Source organism: Enhydra lutris, unplaced genomic scaffold (assembly GCF_002288905.1).
Source record: "Enhydra lutris kenyoni isolate GAN:26980312 unplaced genomic scaffold, ASM228890v2 scaffoldscaffold10, whole genome shotgun sequence".
In the NCBI taxonomy this organism is placed as follows: domain Eukaryota; kingdom Metazoa; phylum Chordata; class Mammalia; order Carnivora; family Mustelidae; genus Enhydra; species Enhydra lutris.
Genome location: NW_019154094.1, coordinates 15,324,728 through 15,339,595, shown reverse-complemented (window position 1 = coordinate 15,339,595; position 14,868 = coordinate 15,324,728). Strand labels below are relative to the sequence as shown.

Genomic DNA, 14,868 nt, shown 5'->3' with positions numbered 1-14,868 from the left:
TGATCAGGAAGTGTCTCTAGCCCATGGTTCCTGCCAGCAGCTACTCAAAACCCCAAGTCACCTCTTCTAAAAGCAGCTCACTAGGTATGAGGTACCCTGGACCCGTTTCTGGGAGTATTCCCACCTACCTCTCCCCTTCCAAGATAATCAGGTCACTTCTTCCTCCAGTCCGAGGGGGCCACCACAGGTCAAGGAAGGAGGAGGGGGAAAGGGGAGAAGGAGGGCAAAGACCACCATTCAGGCAGCCTGTATTATCTGCCACGTGCTTTGTAAGGATTGTGTCGTTTACTCTTCAACAACGCCAACAGTCGGGGCACTATGACAGCCTGGGACACTGAACCTCAGAGAGGTCCAGCAACTTCCCCTGAGTCTCCCAGGCAGTCAGCGGCAGGGGCTAACTGACCGACCCACAGTGGTGACCACACTCAGGAACCTAGTTCAGTTTGCATCTGGAAGTGGCTTCCTTCCCTCTCCTTGGCTTCAAACATGGGTAAAACAGATGACTCCATGGACCAGGTGTCCTGAGGGAAATGTTTCAGAAACACCAATACCATGAAAACCTTAGGGCTGCATAAAATCCTCAGACTTCTAAAAGCTCCCAGATGGGTAAGGGTGAACCAAGCTGCCAACGACACTCTGTTAGGCTCATATGGGAGACACTGAAATTGCTAATGGAGTCGAGCAACTAAAAAGTCGATGAATTTCCACGCTGGGCTTCACCATGAGACAAGGGCATAATAGTTACCAAACATAATAACTATTATTAAGAGACCTTGGCAATCCCAATAAAAGTTGGTCCTAAAAACTTTTAAGAGACAGAAAGTAGCTGGAACACCCCCACTCTGTGGTTGACCATAACATATTTCAAGACCAAGGGAGATTCACAAACTATGAGCCTCAACCAAGACCACCAATTTTAATGCTGGCCCGGGTTCTGCAGTAACTCAACGATGAAGCTTGTTCCAACAATCAGTATGATCAAATGATTTCACAAAACATTTCCAGTCCAGTCTCTTTTCTCCGGAGACAATGCAATCTCCTTTCCCCATTCTGATCAAAAAGCAGCTGTTCACACAAAACTCCCAAAGTAGAAAAAGATTTGTTAAGATTCTCCATAGGTGATTTTTTTTTCTTTGTATTTCTCTACGTTCTTGCAATTTTCTTCTAAGAACTACAAATGCAACTTCTTAATATTAAAAAAATACTTAAAGGGAATTCTGAAGGCCATGCTGATGGCTCTCCTTTGAGGAAAGGGTTTGACTCATAGTCAATACTCAGTGGCTGATCTGGGATGTGCCTCAGTTTCCTCATCTGTATAATGGGGATTATAACAATAACTATATCCCAGGGTTGCAATTAGGCTTTACTTAGCTATTAGTGAAAAGCATCCTTCACAATTTTCTGGTACAAGTAGGTGTTCAACATATATTCACTATTATTAGTGAAACTGGGATTATAGTGACTCTCAGTGGATCCCATTTATATTCATTTTCTGCAATTCACATGGCCACTTGGAAAAGGCTTTATTCTCTAACAGCTGAAGCAAATCACCAATGTTCAGAGAACGACAACAAAGTGTTGAATTCTTTACATTCAGCATCACTGTCCCCCAAATGAGGGTGTTCTACTGGGACCCCAGACCCAGAGGTCCACTACACAAAATTCTTCTTCCAATATGGGCTACAAATGATCCTATTTTGCATTTCTGAAAGCAAATATATTGCAGACCAATGAATGCATCAGACTTATTATTCAACCCATCTATGTTGGAGGCTGTGTATTTATTCAATAACTTCTTATATTCCTACTAGGTGCCAAGCCCCAAGCCCCAGAGATGAACCAGAGATTCAACACCTGCCCCTAGAGCAGAGGGGATCCAGTGGGAGAGCGAGAAACAGGCAGGTCAAGAGACCTACAGAGCTCAGGAAGTGATGACATGAGACGGCACAAGGCAGGAGGAGAGCTGTGAGTGTCCCTCCAACCTCAGGTGTGACTGCCCATGGTGTCGAACAAGTGTGCCAAGAAGAAGGGACAGGAGAGGTCATTATGGTGATGAGAGATGCATGCCCAATAGGAAGCGTAATGTGACAACTGGATCATTTCCTGTAAAGGACGCGGGCACAGGAGAGGCATTCCGCAAGCACCCGCTAGCCTCTTCAGTGCCGAGAAGGAACGTGACAAGCCACCGTACAGGTGCTTGCCAGCCAAGATCCCTATGGCTCCTGCTCTTGGCACACTTTCTGGGTTCTGCCCCTAGACCCCTGGACGGCTGCAAGCTCCTCTGAGAGGCCCCCAGGCGCCCCAGGAGCACACACTTGGTCTTCCAGCCTCTGCCTCTTCTGACAAGGAATCTTATAAACAGAACCCAGGACTCTGCTCAATTACTACACGGCCAAGTCACAGAGGCCGTTCAGGCCTGAGCCCAAAGACACCAGCACTTGTGGTCCCCTGGAGGGTGGTGCCTAGTCCCCCCACCACCACCTCTGGCCTGCTTTCCCCCACTGAGGGAACAAATCACTTTGTTCTTGCGAGGAAGCAGCCCAGGCCCAGCCATACTCCCCCCAGACTGGAGAAGGCTAAATAATCCTTGTTTTCTTGGAATATCTGAGATATCACTTCAGGGACGTACAGGGAAATCGGGGTGATTCACACAAGCAGCGCAGCACTAGCATGATAAGAACTTGACTGTTTTCTTGGAGGCAGCAGGGGAGATGGAGGAATCTGATTTTAGCCACCGAGAATCTTTTCAGACCCTAGCCTCCACGGGAGGCCCACCCAGGGGAGGCCTGCCTCTGCCTTGCTCACGAGCAGCACGAGGCGGCAGAGAGTAACACCATTCTTGTTTGTAGATGGAAAGCTGACTGCTGCTTGCTTTTTTTTCATCTTAAAATCTGAATTAAAAAAAAAAATCTGAATTTATGGGCTGCAGCAAATTTACATATGCTGGCCACAAATCCCCACCCATTTCCCTATAGCTCAAAAGTCCAAATTCCACACTGTGTTCTCACTATATCTAAACGGAAATTCCAGGGAAGTCGTCTGGCATGGCAGAAGCTGACCAGCCTTATGAAAATACCCAGAAAGGTGACCCATTTAGTCAAAAGAGCTTTCAGATCTCTGTGAGAAAAGGAATTCACGCTAGCATAAAGGGCCTTCAGAGAGGGAGCGCAGGGGTGTTGTGTAAATGCCCAGACCTTGCAACTAACCAGCCCAGTGGTTTCTGGGGATGCTGAGCACTGAGTGGGCCCCCCACCAGCCAGAGCAGCTTCCTCTCTCTGGAGTGCTGCAGGAGATGCCCTTGGGGACACCAAGTTCAGCTCCAGAGCAGCTCGCCAGAGCTACGTGCCCCTGCTAGGGGCCCTTCACAAGGCTCCCCAGGAAGAGCCGGGGGGCTGCTGGCTTGGAGTGGGGAGTGGGCAGCTGCTTGTGCCAGAGCAGCCAGACTGATGAAGGCCAACACTCCCGCCAAGAGAGAGAGGCTCTGGTCAGCAGCAAACACAACCCCACACACCCTACCGCCTGTTAATCTTTAAATGTAGGAGAAGGAGAGGATGGGGCTTGGGGTCCTTTCTGAGAGCAACCCAACAGGGACTGTGACAGAGGATCTCCCGGCTCAGCTATGTCTCCACCCCAAGCCCCCCAGCTGCAACAAGGGCACCTCCTCCTCACCCATGGCTTCTAGGCCCCACCAAGAAAGCCCTGCCTGGCCGCCCAAAGCAGCCTTCAGCTGCTCCCCCCTGTCCGAACCCTGCCCCAAATAACCAAATAAAGGCAGGGGAAGAACTAGAGTTCCTCCAGAACTGAAGAGGAGGCCCTAGTTAAAGTTCAACAATGCTGGGCGAGGCAAGGCAAATGGGCCCCCAAATTTTTGTTTTACAGAAGAACATTTCAATTGCACATTCATCAAGGTCAAGTGAGTCAAGTTGCAAGCAACACAGAAATGAGCAGAACGAAAGCTGCAGAAAATCTCTCATGACAGTGTATCTATTTTACTTTTTCTCTTTTACTTTTAAGTGTGAAACCAAACTTTTGAGATTAAAAAAAGAAAATACTCAATAGTTTGATGCAGGCAAGCACTGTGCCTGGCATGTGCAGAGAGGCTGATTTGGGCCTCAATTTCTCACCTGCAAAATGGAAATGAATACAAAGCCACTTTGCACACTCCACGATGAGGATGAGAGCAATAAAGGTAAGGCACTCGGGACCACGCTTAGTGGACAGCAAGCACAGGAATGCGGTAGACATTCTGCTCCAGGATACCTGTGTGCATCTAACATTCAGTACACCAATGTCTCATCAGCATGGATCCTTGGAAAAGCCAAGGAACATGCAGGAGGAGGACAAGTGTTCTCCCTACCAAGCCATCTCTCCAGGCCAGGTTGTGATGATGATGGAAAGGAGGAAGTCAGATGCTCTGTCAAAATAATTCCGACCTAAAACCAGTCTCGGCTAAGTGAAAAACCAAACTGCTTCTTTGCTTCTAGTACAAGAAAATCTTAACAGAGGACATTCTATTGCACAGCAACTGGTCAAAGGGGGATCCGGGAAGTTAAAAGTTCTTTGCTGTGTTTTGTAACCAGACAATGAGTGTAAGTAAAAGCCCAGGAAATTTTTTTTAGAACTGAACAGTTTGCAGAAGAGTTACAGCAACCATCTACAATGTTTCAAACGACTGTATTTAAGGCAAGTGCTATAAGGCTCTCAGAGGAAAGGCAGCACTGGAGGTATAGCTCAATATGATTTTGAAAAAGAGAAATCATGATACTAAGTAGGTAGAATTAAAATACCCAATAGTAAAAAACAACAACAATAACAACAACAAAACCAATAGTTCCATCCTTCATACTGTGTATAACTTCTCTCAGGTACTGCTTTATCATTTTGGTATAAAGAGCCATTTGGTTTTCTAATCATCTTTCCCAAAAAACTCTCTCCCTAGAACATGGACTCAATTTTCCAAGAAAAGCAAGCAAGGCACTTAAAAGCTGCAAGGCCACTTTCCAAGCCCCCGCAGAGGGAAAGTGCTGTTGTTCATTACACAGTAACCTGAGCCAATCTGGTGATTACTGAGCATGTTTAATGGATAACTAGATTTACACCAGTAATGTAAGGTGGCTTCTCGTAGACTATCATGAAAGGCAATTTTCATCATTGTAAGAGCAGGAAATAGCACGCATTTAGACTGAAATGGCTCATTCCATTGCGTTTATTCATTTGGTTCAACTTGTTGGGGGGAGCGGACAGAATTAGAGATCTACCTCCTTCACTGAGGACAACTAAAGATCAAAACTAAATGCAGAATAGCAACAGGAAGGGGGTAGGAGAGACGAAATGCAGAAAAAGGTCCTCGGGAGCCTCCACAAAGGCACACAAGAATATCCATTAGAACACAAGAAAACTAAGCTTTACTAATATTTAATATACAGGCTGACAGTAAGATATGTATATAGCTTGTGAATTTGCATATATGAGAGAAGGACACATTAAAATTGTTTGACTGATAGGAATGACTGCAGTCACAGTCAAGAAAGCCCCAGAGTGGGGCACCTGGGTGGCTCAGTGGGTTAAAGCCTCTGCCTTCAGCTCAGGTCATGATCCCAGGGTCCTGGGATCGAGCCCCACATCAGGCTCTCTGCTCGGCAGAAAGAAAGAAAGAAAGAAACAAAGAAAGAAAGAAAGAAAGCAAGCAAGCCCCAGAGTAGATGATCTATTTCAGCTGGGTTCACCTACCCCACACCAAGTACCCTCAAGGAAGATGCCTGGATGGCAGCCTCCAGCCTCAGAAGACCCTTTGTGAGACAGCCCCTGCCTACCTCTGTGCCACCCACTCCTCTGACCTCCAGCTGACAAAGCCTTCTGCTGTGCCTCACTGTCTGTTCACCGGCCTAATTCTACTCAGGCTTTAGGTCCCAGTTTAACAGTCCCTCCCTCCAGGGAGTCCTCCAGACCACCCACCCCAGCCTCAGGGAAGGCACTCCTCCCCCGAAAACCCCCACCCAGAAAGCCTGCCATCTTGGTCCTCAAACCCACAGCATGGCAGGCAGCGGACAGTAGCAACTGGGAGCCGGCTGGAAGTAAAAGAATTTCAGCCTTCACACCTGACCTGCTCAGTCACACCAACATTTTTAACAAAGTCGCCAGGAGATCTGTGTGTGCTTGAAGGTTTGAGGAGCACACTCCCAGGTTACTCCTCTGCACCAAGCAGTGTATGAGGCAAGCTCAGGGCCTGACTCTCATTATTGCTGTGGCCCTAGCACTGGGCCTGGCTCACAGATGGTCTCTCCTATATTCACTGGAATGAGGAAAGGAAGAAAAGATCTTAGGAGGTGTCTTTGACAGAGGTTCCAAGCTTGGGGGGGCGGGGGGGATGACTACCTAACACACCAGATGACAGCGGTAGTACAGGCCAGAAAGTAGATGGAAAACGAGACAAAGTCCCAGACCTGGGTTCAGAAGCACGTTGATAGTAATAATGATAATGCCAGCATTGTGCTATGAACATATACTGGCCTCAGCAACTAAGACAGGAACTATTATTCTGCATTTTACAGATGGGGGACACTGAGGCTCACAAAGGTGAAGACAGTGGCTGTCTCCAGAGCTGCACAGCTGTTAGGGAGAGAGTGGGGCTTAGCATGCTGGCCGCCTAGCCTCAAGCCCATATCCTCAACCATCCACCTGGACCTAGTTTAACCGAGTATGTGCTGACTGGGAGGCCATTTATAGAGAAAGCAGGGCGACGTGGTACCCTGGCCACGAAGCCACGGCCAGCACGACTCAAGGTTCTGAGCCTGGGCTTCTACTGCCCAATGACCAGGGCAGCTGTCCTCAACTACCCTGTGCACCCACCTCACCACACAGAACCCAGGATCCGGATAAAGAGGGGAGGGGAAGGGCCCAGGAGACCAAAATTTGGTTCCAAATCAAAGCCCTCCTTGAGCACAGACTCTCCAAGAATGAAGGCAGCTGCTGACTGGCACGAGGGCTTAGCCGCCACAGCCCAACTGCCATCTGGAAGTGATCTGGCCCAGAGATTCCTGAACAGGGTGGAAGGCTGGAATGACCAGCTACCCGGTGCTCCGGTCCAGGTCTCAGAAACAAAGCCGGCATGAATGGGCCCCTGGAGGCAGCTGTAACCTAACGAGGGGTCCTCCCCTTCCAAGGAGGCCAGTCCACAGCCCTATTACAGCAAAGCAGCAGCAACACGAGCCAACCAAGCTGGTCTCCCCGGTGCGGCACTGATTTTAAACGTCGTTTCAGTGTGCAAACCCTCCAGCAGTGACTTTTGAGAATACTGGTGGATGGTACTGTATTTAGTGAACAATCACACAGCACTCACTTATGTGCCATAAACTTTTCCAAACATTTTTAAGAATAGTAACTTGTTGGGGCATCTGGGTGACTCAGTGGGTTAAGCCTCTGCCTTTGGCTCGGGTCATGATCTCAGGGTCCTGGGATCGAGCCCCACGTCGGGCTCTCTGCTTAGCAGAGAGCCTGCTTCCTCCTCTCTCTCTGCCTGCTTCTCTGCCTACGTGTGATTTCTGTCTGTCAAAAAAAAAAAAAAAAAAAAAAAGGATATTAACTTGTTTGCTTTTTATAACAACCTATGAAAGGAGGTAGTTATCACCTCCATTTTAGTGATAAGGAAACCAAGGCGCAGAAGTTTCTTAATGGCTACTTAGTGCCAAGTGGAATTTGAACCAAGAATCTTTGCTCTGAACTACTACAAGAGCTTCCTCTCATTCTGTTACTTTGTTGCGAATGGTCCAGACCTTGTTAATTCTGACCAGCATGCTACTTTGCTACTTTAAAACATTCTCTGCTACCTAGACACACTGGAATTTGCTAGGTAGTTCAGGAAAGAACAGGATTTAGGATTACTGTATTTGTATGTTATTTTGGTGGGGGCGGGACAACAGGAAGGAAAAGGGGCAGAGTGCCGTGGTGACCCACCACCCTGGAAACCCTGCCCAGTGACCCAAGGTCTTGGGAACACACACCCGCCTGCTCTGAGGCACTGGCCTGGCACAGGCACCTTAAGTAAACATTAGGGTCAGACCGCATCCTCCGAGAAGGAAAGAATTCCTTTTTCTAAAGGATCAAACCAAAACATACCACCCAAACTTCTAGGCAGAATTGATTGTCATTCTTGGGCTAGGAGACCCCTTTTTCTCCAAGTTGGCTGAGCTGCCCAGTGTCAAAAAGGTTTTTGGAAAAACAAGTAAATAAAACTGCCAGCTCCTGGCAGGCAACTAGGATTAAAAATGCTGAGGCCTCACTATGAACTGCCCGAGACAGAACAAGAAACTGAACGAACTCTTCAGCTCTTGGATACAGCCTAGAATGGGCCCACCTTACAACAACTCACAAAGAGGAATCCACAGCCAGAACTGTCTTCCAGTGAATTCTAGGCAGAAAAGCAAGTCCTCTGGCAGCTTCTGATCATCTCCTGTCTCCAAGCTGGGCGCCTGACACAACTCCTAAGATTCCAGCAATGTACATGGTTGGAAGCTAGCAAAGGCCACAAAACCCTGTATTCATTCAAAGATACCTTCCCAGATTATGGAATAAAACACCATCCATTAAGTAATAGGAATACCACATCCCACACCCTCCCCCCCAAAAAATCAGTTCAGTGAACACAGGGCGGCCACCCCCTCAACAAGTTCACTATGAAGATGCAAAGTGATTCTGCTCAGGTCCTGACGTGACACTCACCTCAGGGGACCCTCATCCTGCCACTCACCCAAAGTCTTGAGATCCATGCTTTGCTCAAGACCAGAGGCTCAAAGTGTGGGCATCCAGCTGCCCCACCCCAACATCCCAGACTTGCAAAACTGGTGTTAACAGGGGCTCTCTGGTTAGGGGAGAGGGGCTATGTTGTACTCAGAACACTGAAGAGCCGGTCAGTTAAGGGTCAATTTCACAAAGGGACAGGCCCCACCTCCAGTCACCACTTACAAGCTGGGTAACCTCTGCAAGTTACTTCACTCCTGTTTCCTCACCTAAAATGGACATCAGTAACACTAACAACCACCACAGAATAACAACAACCATTTTCTAGACACCTGGGCAGAACTAGGGCAAGCCCTTTATCCTCCCCGTGATTTGCTAAGGCAGATCGCTATGCAGACAAGGAAACCAAATCTGGAGGACTCAAGGTGGTGATCAACGGGATGATGACCAGAACACACTCAACACCGAACTGCAGCCCGTGTCTTCGTCAGCACAATGCAACACAGCATAAGCCGTGGTACTCAGAACTGAAGTCTGAGCTGGATGTGACTCGTTATCTCAAGGGCAGTAGGGCCGTCCCCAGAACAGCCCCAGGCGCAGGGGGAAGAGGCCTCAGGCCTCACCCCCACGGGAGTTCTGGCCCTTGGCAAGTCTCCCTCCAGGCTCTAGAGGCTGGAAAACCGGTTTACGGTGAGATCCTTCCGAAGAGCAACAAGGCAATTATGACAGGAGTCATAACTGTGGCCACACTCTTTGACCCTGGAATGCCACTTGGGGGAATATCATCCAAGAAATCAGTGAAAAGGAGAAAATAAAATAAAACAATACAGCCTGTGGTGGGAAGCGGTCCACAGCAAGAAGCTGCCAACAGCCCACGGGCCCGCAACCAGAGAAGGGGAGGCTAGCCCTGGAATGTCAGGACAATGGAAGATACTATGTCCTGGGCGAGTTCAGGAATGACAATCACGAGGGTTGAGTAGGAAAACGGGACCAGACAAAGTCTAGAATGAGACCCCCAAGCTCAGGGCATGGACGACAAACCACGCTGCGAGCCAGCTGCAGCCTCTGTAAACAGTTGGTAAATCAGGCAGTGCAGGATTTTGAGGCTGTGGTTTCACTTTTTGGTTTGTTTTGTTTTTTAAGGAGATTTCATGTCATGTTTGGATACTCCCGGTTTACTTTAAGTTTCTTTGTTCACTTAATTAAATAAATGCACATTTTTAAAACAAAGACGAAGTGAGCCCAGTTGAGCTCAGCCAGGCCTTCAGATCCCTCAGTAGCAAAACTGGTTTCTGAAAAAGGAAAAATCCCAGGATGATTCTAGGGTGTTCCTTTCCCAGTGGTAGGAGATGGCCCCCAAAAGAAGAGGCAAGCATGTTACACAGCTCTGCAGAGAAGCCACACACACCCTCCACCGCCGCCACCCCCCCCCCCCATGGGGCGCTGACTGGGCGGTGACAGCTGCCTGGGCCCAGGAAACAGGAAGCAGACCTACCTGCCAGGACAGGTATGGGGGAGGGAAAGGACAGAGGAGACTCAGCCTAGAGGGAACCCCTTTTACTCTGGAGAAAGTCCCAGCAGCCACACCCACCGCCCTTTCTTCCTAGCACAGAAGTCACCATAAGGCCTGGTTTTCTCAGGAAGGGACCCCAGACCCAGGCCTGCGTCAGCTCCTCCAGCAAGACGCTCCTCTGGCAGCACAGACACACACACACACACACACACACACAGTGTAGGTGCACACACCTTCTCTACACACCCATGCCGTGTACACACATGTTCTACACATATGCTGTGTATCCATACATACTCTGCACACATATAAGTGCACACACCCACCCACCCACACTGTACACCTCTAGCCCCTACAGTCACAGCCCATACCCTCAGTAGCCTTGTGACCTTCCTGGAAGCTTTCAATTAGCCCAGGTCACAGTGGAGACCTGACCCTCATGCTCTCCCAGGTCTGCAGAGAGGAACCCCACACCAACTCCCCCGCTCCTCTCAGGAAGACCCTGGTGTGGGGAAGGCAAGGAGAGGAAGACAAAATCTCCATTCACTGTACCCACTTCCTTCAATTCTCAGCTAGACCCTTCCTACTTCCATGACCTGGGGCACCTCCATTAACCCTCTGGACCCCCTTGCCTATAAAAGAGGTCTAAGGACACCCCAACGCACAGGATGTGTAAGGACAGAACCTGGAAGGCTGTTAGCACACAGCACCCACTAGTTTAGGCTCCCTACAAAACAGCACTTACTATACCACCATGTCCCTGAGTGATCACTTCTGCTTCAGAGCTGGCTCATCCCGAGGCACCCCGCCAGAGCTGAGCTGGGAGCAGAGGGAGCGAGGAGGACACACCCCCGCGGCTCCCCTTCCCACCTCGGAGCCCACACCCGAGTCGAGACGCCCCACCTGGGCGACGAGGCCCCAGGCTCGGAGACCTGTTCCTCCCCAGGTCTCCCACGGGGCATCCGAGCCAACGCCCGTTGGTCAGCCGCTGGGCGCATCGCCCTGGGCGCAGCGGGGCGAGCGCTTCGGGGAGCATCTGACCAGGAACCCCACTTCTACGGACCGCACACCAAAGGTTTCCAGCTCCCCGCAGGGACGCCCCGGGTGCGGCGAAATGCTACAGCTCCACCACCCCCCGTGCAGCTCCAACCCAAGCCCAGGACCCACAGCCCCCCAAGAAGGCATGGCGAGGGGCAAGGCGGGGAGCTATCATATGAAACACTAGCCCAGAGAAAAGCACCGGAAAGAGGGCCTAGGTCTCCCGCATCCCCATGCCCTGGAGGACAACGCCCCCCGCCTCAGCGCCCACACCCCGCCCGCAGTTCCTGGGCGCGGTAGGGGTGCTCGGCAGGGGGCCCTAGCCTTCCTCCCCACCCCACCCCCGGCCCAAGCGCGGAGACCGGAGGGTACACCGCGGCTCCTGGCCGAGCCAGGGCACTCACCGATGGACACGAGCTTGATGCTCTCACGGTCCAGAAACTCGAGCGCCACGGACACATTCTCCAGCTGCATCTGGCGGAAGGTGGGCCGCTGGTGGTACTTGCGGTACATGCGCTTCTGGCTGAGCACCTCGAGCAGCGCGATGAGCCGCAATCCATCGCTCAGGTCGGTCTGCAGGTTCCCAATGCGTTTGTTCACGCACTTGAGGTGCTCGTTGCACCAACGCGTGAAGGTGTTCTGCTGGATCTTCTTCCACGGCGCGTCCTCCGCCAGGTCCTTCTCGGTTACCGGCATCCTGGCGGCGGGGAGTGCGCAATGTGCAGCTACTGGCAGGGACTGGCGTAGGGAGGCCCAAGGGCCCGGGGAACGAGAACCAAAGCGGAGCGGGAGCGGGGCTCGAACTCGCTGCTACTGGAGCCGCGGCCGGGACTACTCTGCCGCCGCCTGCCCCTGGCCGCGCGAGGCGTCTGGACCAGCGCCTGCGCACTGAGCCGACCCGCCCTAGAGGCCCCGCCCAGTCCCTGCCCTTCCGCGGGAGTTCCCGGGCCACGCTCGCCCCCTACGGTCGTAAACGTGCACTGCACCCGCGGTCTCCAAGGCGTCCCGGGACCCCGTGCTCTGTGCTCGCCACCTAAGCAAAAGGAAGGCAGTGGGGAGACTTTGGTTTAAGGAAAAGGTCATGCATCCGGTCCCGGAATAGGGGACGTGCAGGAGTAGGACCGGATGGACGGGGGCGGTGGCGGCGTGGGTCATGGGGCTGGGGAGGGAGCGGGGGAGTACTTGATCCACCTATAGGTTCAATGAGGGTTTTTATGGAGCTTCTGCTGTGTGCCAGACACGGTGTTCAGCAGAGGAGGACATCATGAAGGAATGGACGTTTTACTCTTCATATTAATTAAACTCATCTGAATTACAAGATTATCATTTGAAGCATTTATTGAGTGCCTACTGTGTGCGAGGGCCTCTTAGCACCTGAGAACTAATATAAATAAGACAAACTTATTCCTAGACCTTGAGGAATTGCTAGAGTAATGGGAGAGAAAAATACAAATCAGTATCATAAACAGCTTAGTAATAGTAACAGAAACGAAGAACAGGGGCACCTGGCTGGCTTCAGCCAATAGAACATGCGACTCTTGATCTCGGGGTTGTGAGTTGGAGCCCCATATGGGGTGTATAGATTACTTAAAAATAAAATCTTTAAAAAACCAAAACAAAACAAAAAAAAAAACCAAAACAATAATTTGTACAGTGTATATCAGTCTCCCAATGCTGCTGTAACAAATTGCCAAAACTTTGCCTTTAAAAAAAAATCACAAATTTATTATCTCACCGCACTGCAGCTTAGATGTCCCTCATGGTTTCACTGAGCTAAACTCAAGGTGTTGGCAGGATGCATTCCTTTCTGCTGGCTCTAGGGAAGAATCCATTTCCCTGCCTTCTCCAACTTCTAGAAACTTCCCGCATTCCTTGGCTGTGGCCTCTTCCTGCATCTTCAAAGCCAGCAACATCAGGATGAGCCTTTCTCATGCTGTCATCTCTCTTGTTCTCTATACTCATATCTTCCTCTCTTTCTCTCTCTCTCTTTTTTGGTAGGCTCCACACCCAACATGGAGCCCAATTCAGGGCTTGAACTCAGCACCCTGAGATCAAAGCCTGGGCTGAGATCAGGAGTCAGATACCTAACCAACTGAGCCACCCAGGTGCTTCTTCCTCTGTTTCAAGGACTCATGATTATCCGGCCCAGTTGGTTAATCCAGGGTATTTTTAAAACAACCGATTAGGGGCGCCTGTGTGACTCAGTGGGTTAAAGCCTCTGCCTTCAGCCTTCAGCCTTCAGCCTTCAGCCTTCAGCTCTGCCTGCATCGGGCTCTCTGCTCAGCGAGGAACCTGCTTCCCCCTCTCTCTCTGCCTGCCTCTCTGCCTACAAGTGATCTCTGTGTCAAGTAAATAAATAAAATCTTTTTTTTTTAAAAACTGATTAGCATTCTTAATCTCCTCTGCAACCTTAATTCCCCTTTGCCATGTAAGGTAACATTGACAGGTTCTGGAAATTAGGATTTGAACATCTTTAGGGACTGTTCTGCTGCCTACCAATACCATATATTGAGTACCCGCTGTATACTCATGTAAGCCCTGTGCTAGGTGCTGGGATATGGCAGAAACCCAGGCCAGATCTCTTCTGGCAAGAGCTGAGTAATTATAAAAGTAGCAGCTAGCATTTCCTAAGTACCTGCTCTGTTCCTGTGCCAAGAGCTTTGCTAAACAGTTCCTTTGCAATCGGCCCAGTTTGACAAGAGTTAACTGAGAGGTGAAATGACTTCCCAAAGGCACACAGTACAGACAGAACTGGAACCTAGGTGTTTATGTGCACAGAGTGTCCTCGACCCAAGAAGGGACACATACCCTAGGCTTAGAGAGGGTCTTCCTGGGGGATGGGGGTTGGGCAGGATGGAGTTGCACACCCTGGGAGAGGGAGAGGGTTGGGCAGGAGTAAGCCAGCAGATCTGTGGTTGTAACATTTATACAAAGAAGTCATTTGCATATACCACTGAAGTGCTTTATTCAGACAGATTGGCTTACTCATTGTAAAACAGTCTGGGGGAGTAGGGATGGGGGGGGCATGTATTACCTGGCCCTGGCCCGTAATAGGCATGCAATAACTACAGGAAGGACCATTCCACTCCTTAGTGATTTAGTGAAGAGATTTGCTAGAGGTCAGCTAGTAAGGACTAGACAAAGCTGGACTTGAACCCGGTTCTAACTCAAGTCTGCACTATATCTAAGGGATCTCGGAGAACCCCATTCTCAAGCCTGGGTTTTGCCTTTGTCCATACCCTCTGAACAGCAGATACACCTGAAGTCCTGTTGGTAACCTTTGCCTCCCCCCATGCCCTGAGGTTCCTGGTTCCTCCTGATTTCTCCACCTAGACTCATCCATCGCAGCTTACCAGCAGGGTGTCTCAGGTGTCTCACTCCCCGAGGGACCTCCTCCCTGCCAGTTGAGACAGCAGCGAGCTGACTGCCCCCTTTCTTATGCAATTGTTTTCGTCAGGTCTTGACACCAATAACAAAATAATTCTCCGTGTAAATATCTAGCTCATTTCACCCAGGGCTGAGAAACCCCTGTGTTTTAGGATGAGTCCAATGATTCTCTCTACCCAATCAGAAGACACTTG

At 50.2% G+C, this 14,868-nt stretch overlaps 1 protein-coding gene across 4 annotated transcripts in view; it reads right to left on the bottom strand.

Moving 5' to 3' along the window:
* LOC111144333 (filamin B) overlaps nt 1-12,103 on the bottom strand; it is a 144,175-nt gene extending 132,072 nt beyond the window's left edge. For all 4 annotated transcript variants that reach the window (XM_022498584.1, XM_022498585.1, XM_022498586.1 and 1 more), the window contains exon 1: nt 11,692-12,103. In XM_022498584.1, the coding sequence (XP_022354292.1) occupies nt 11,692-11,983 (292 nt within the window). In that variant the 5' untranslated portion in view covers nt 11,984-12,103. The remainder of the gene's footprint in view (nt 1-11,691) is intronic.
* Between the last annotated feature and the right edge of the window lie 2,765 nt (nt 12,104-14,868).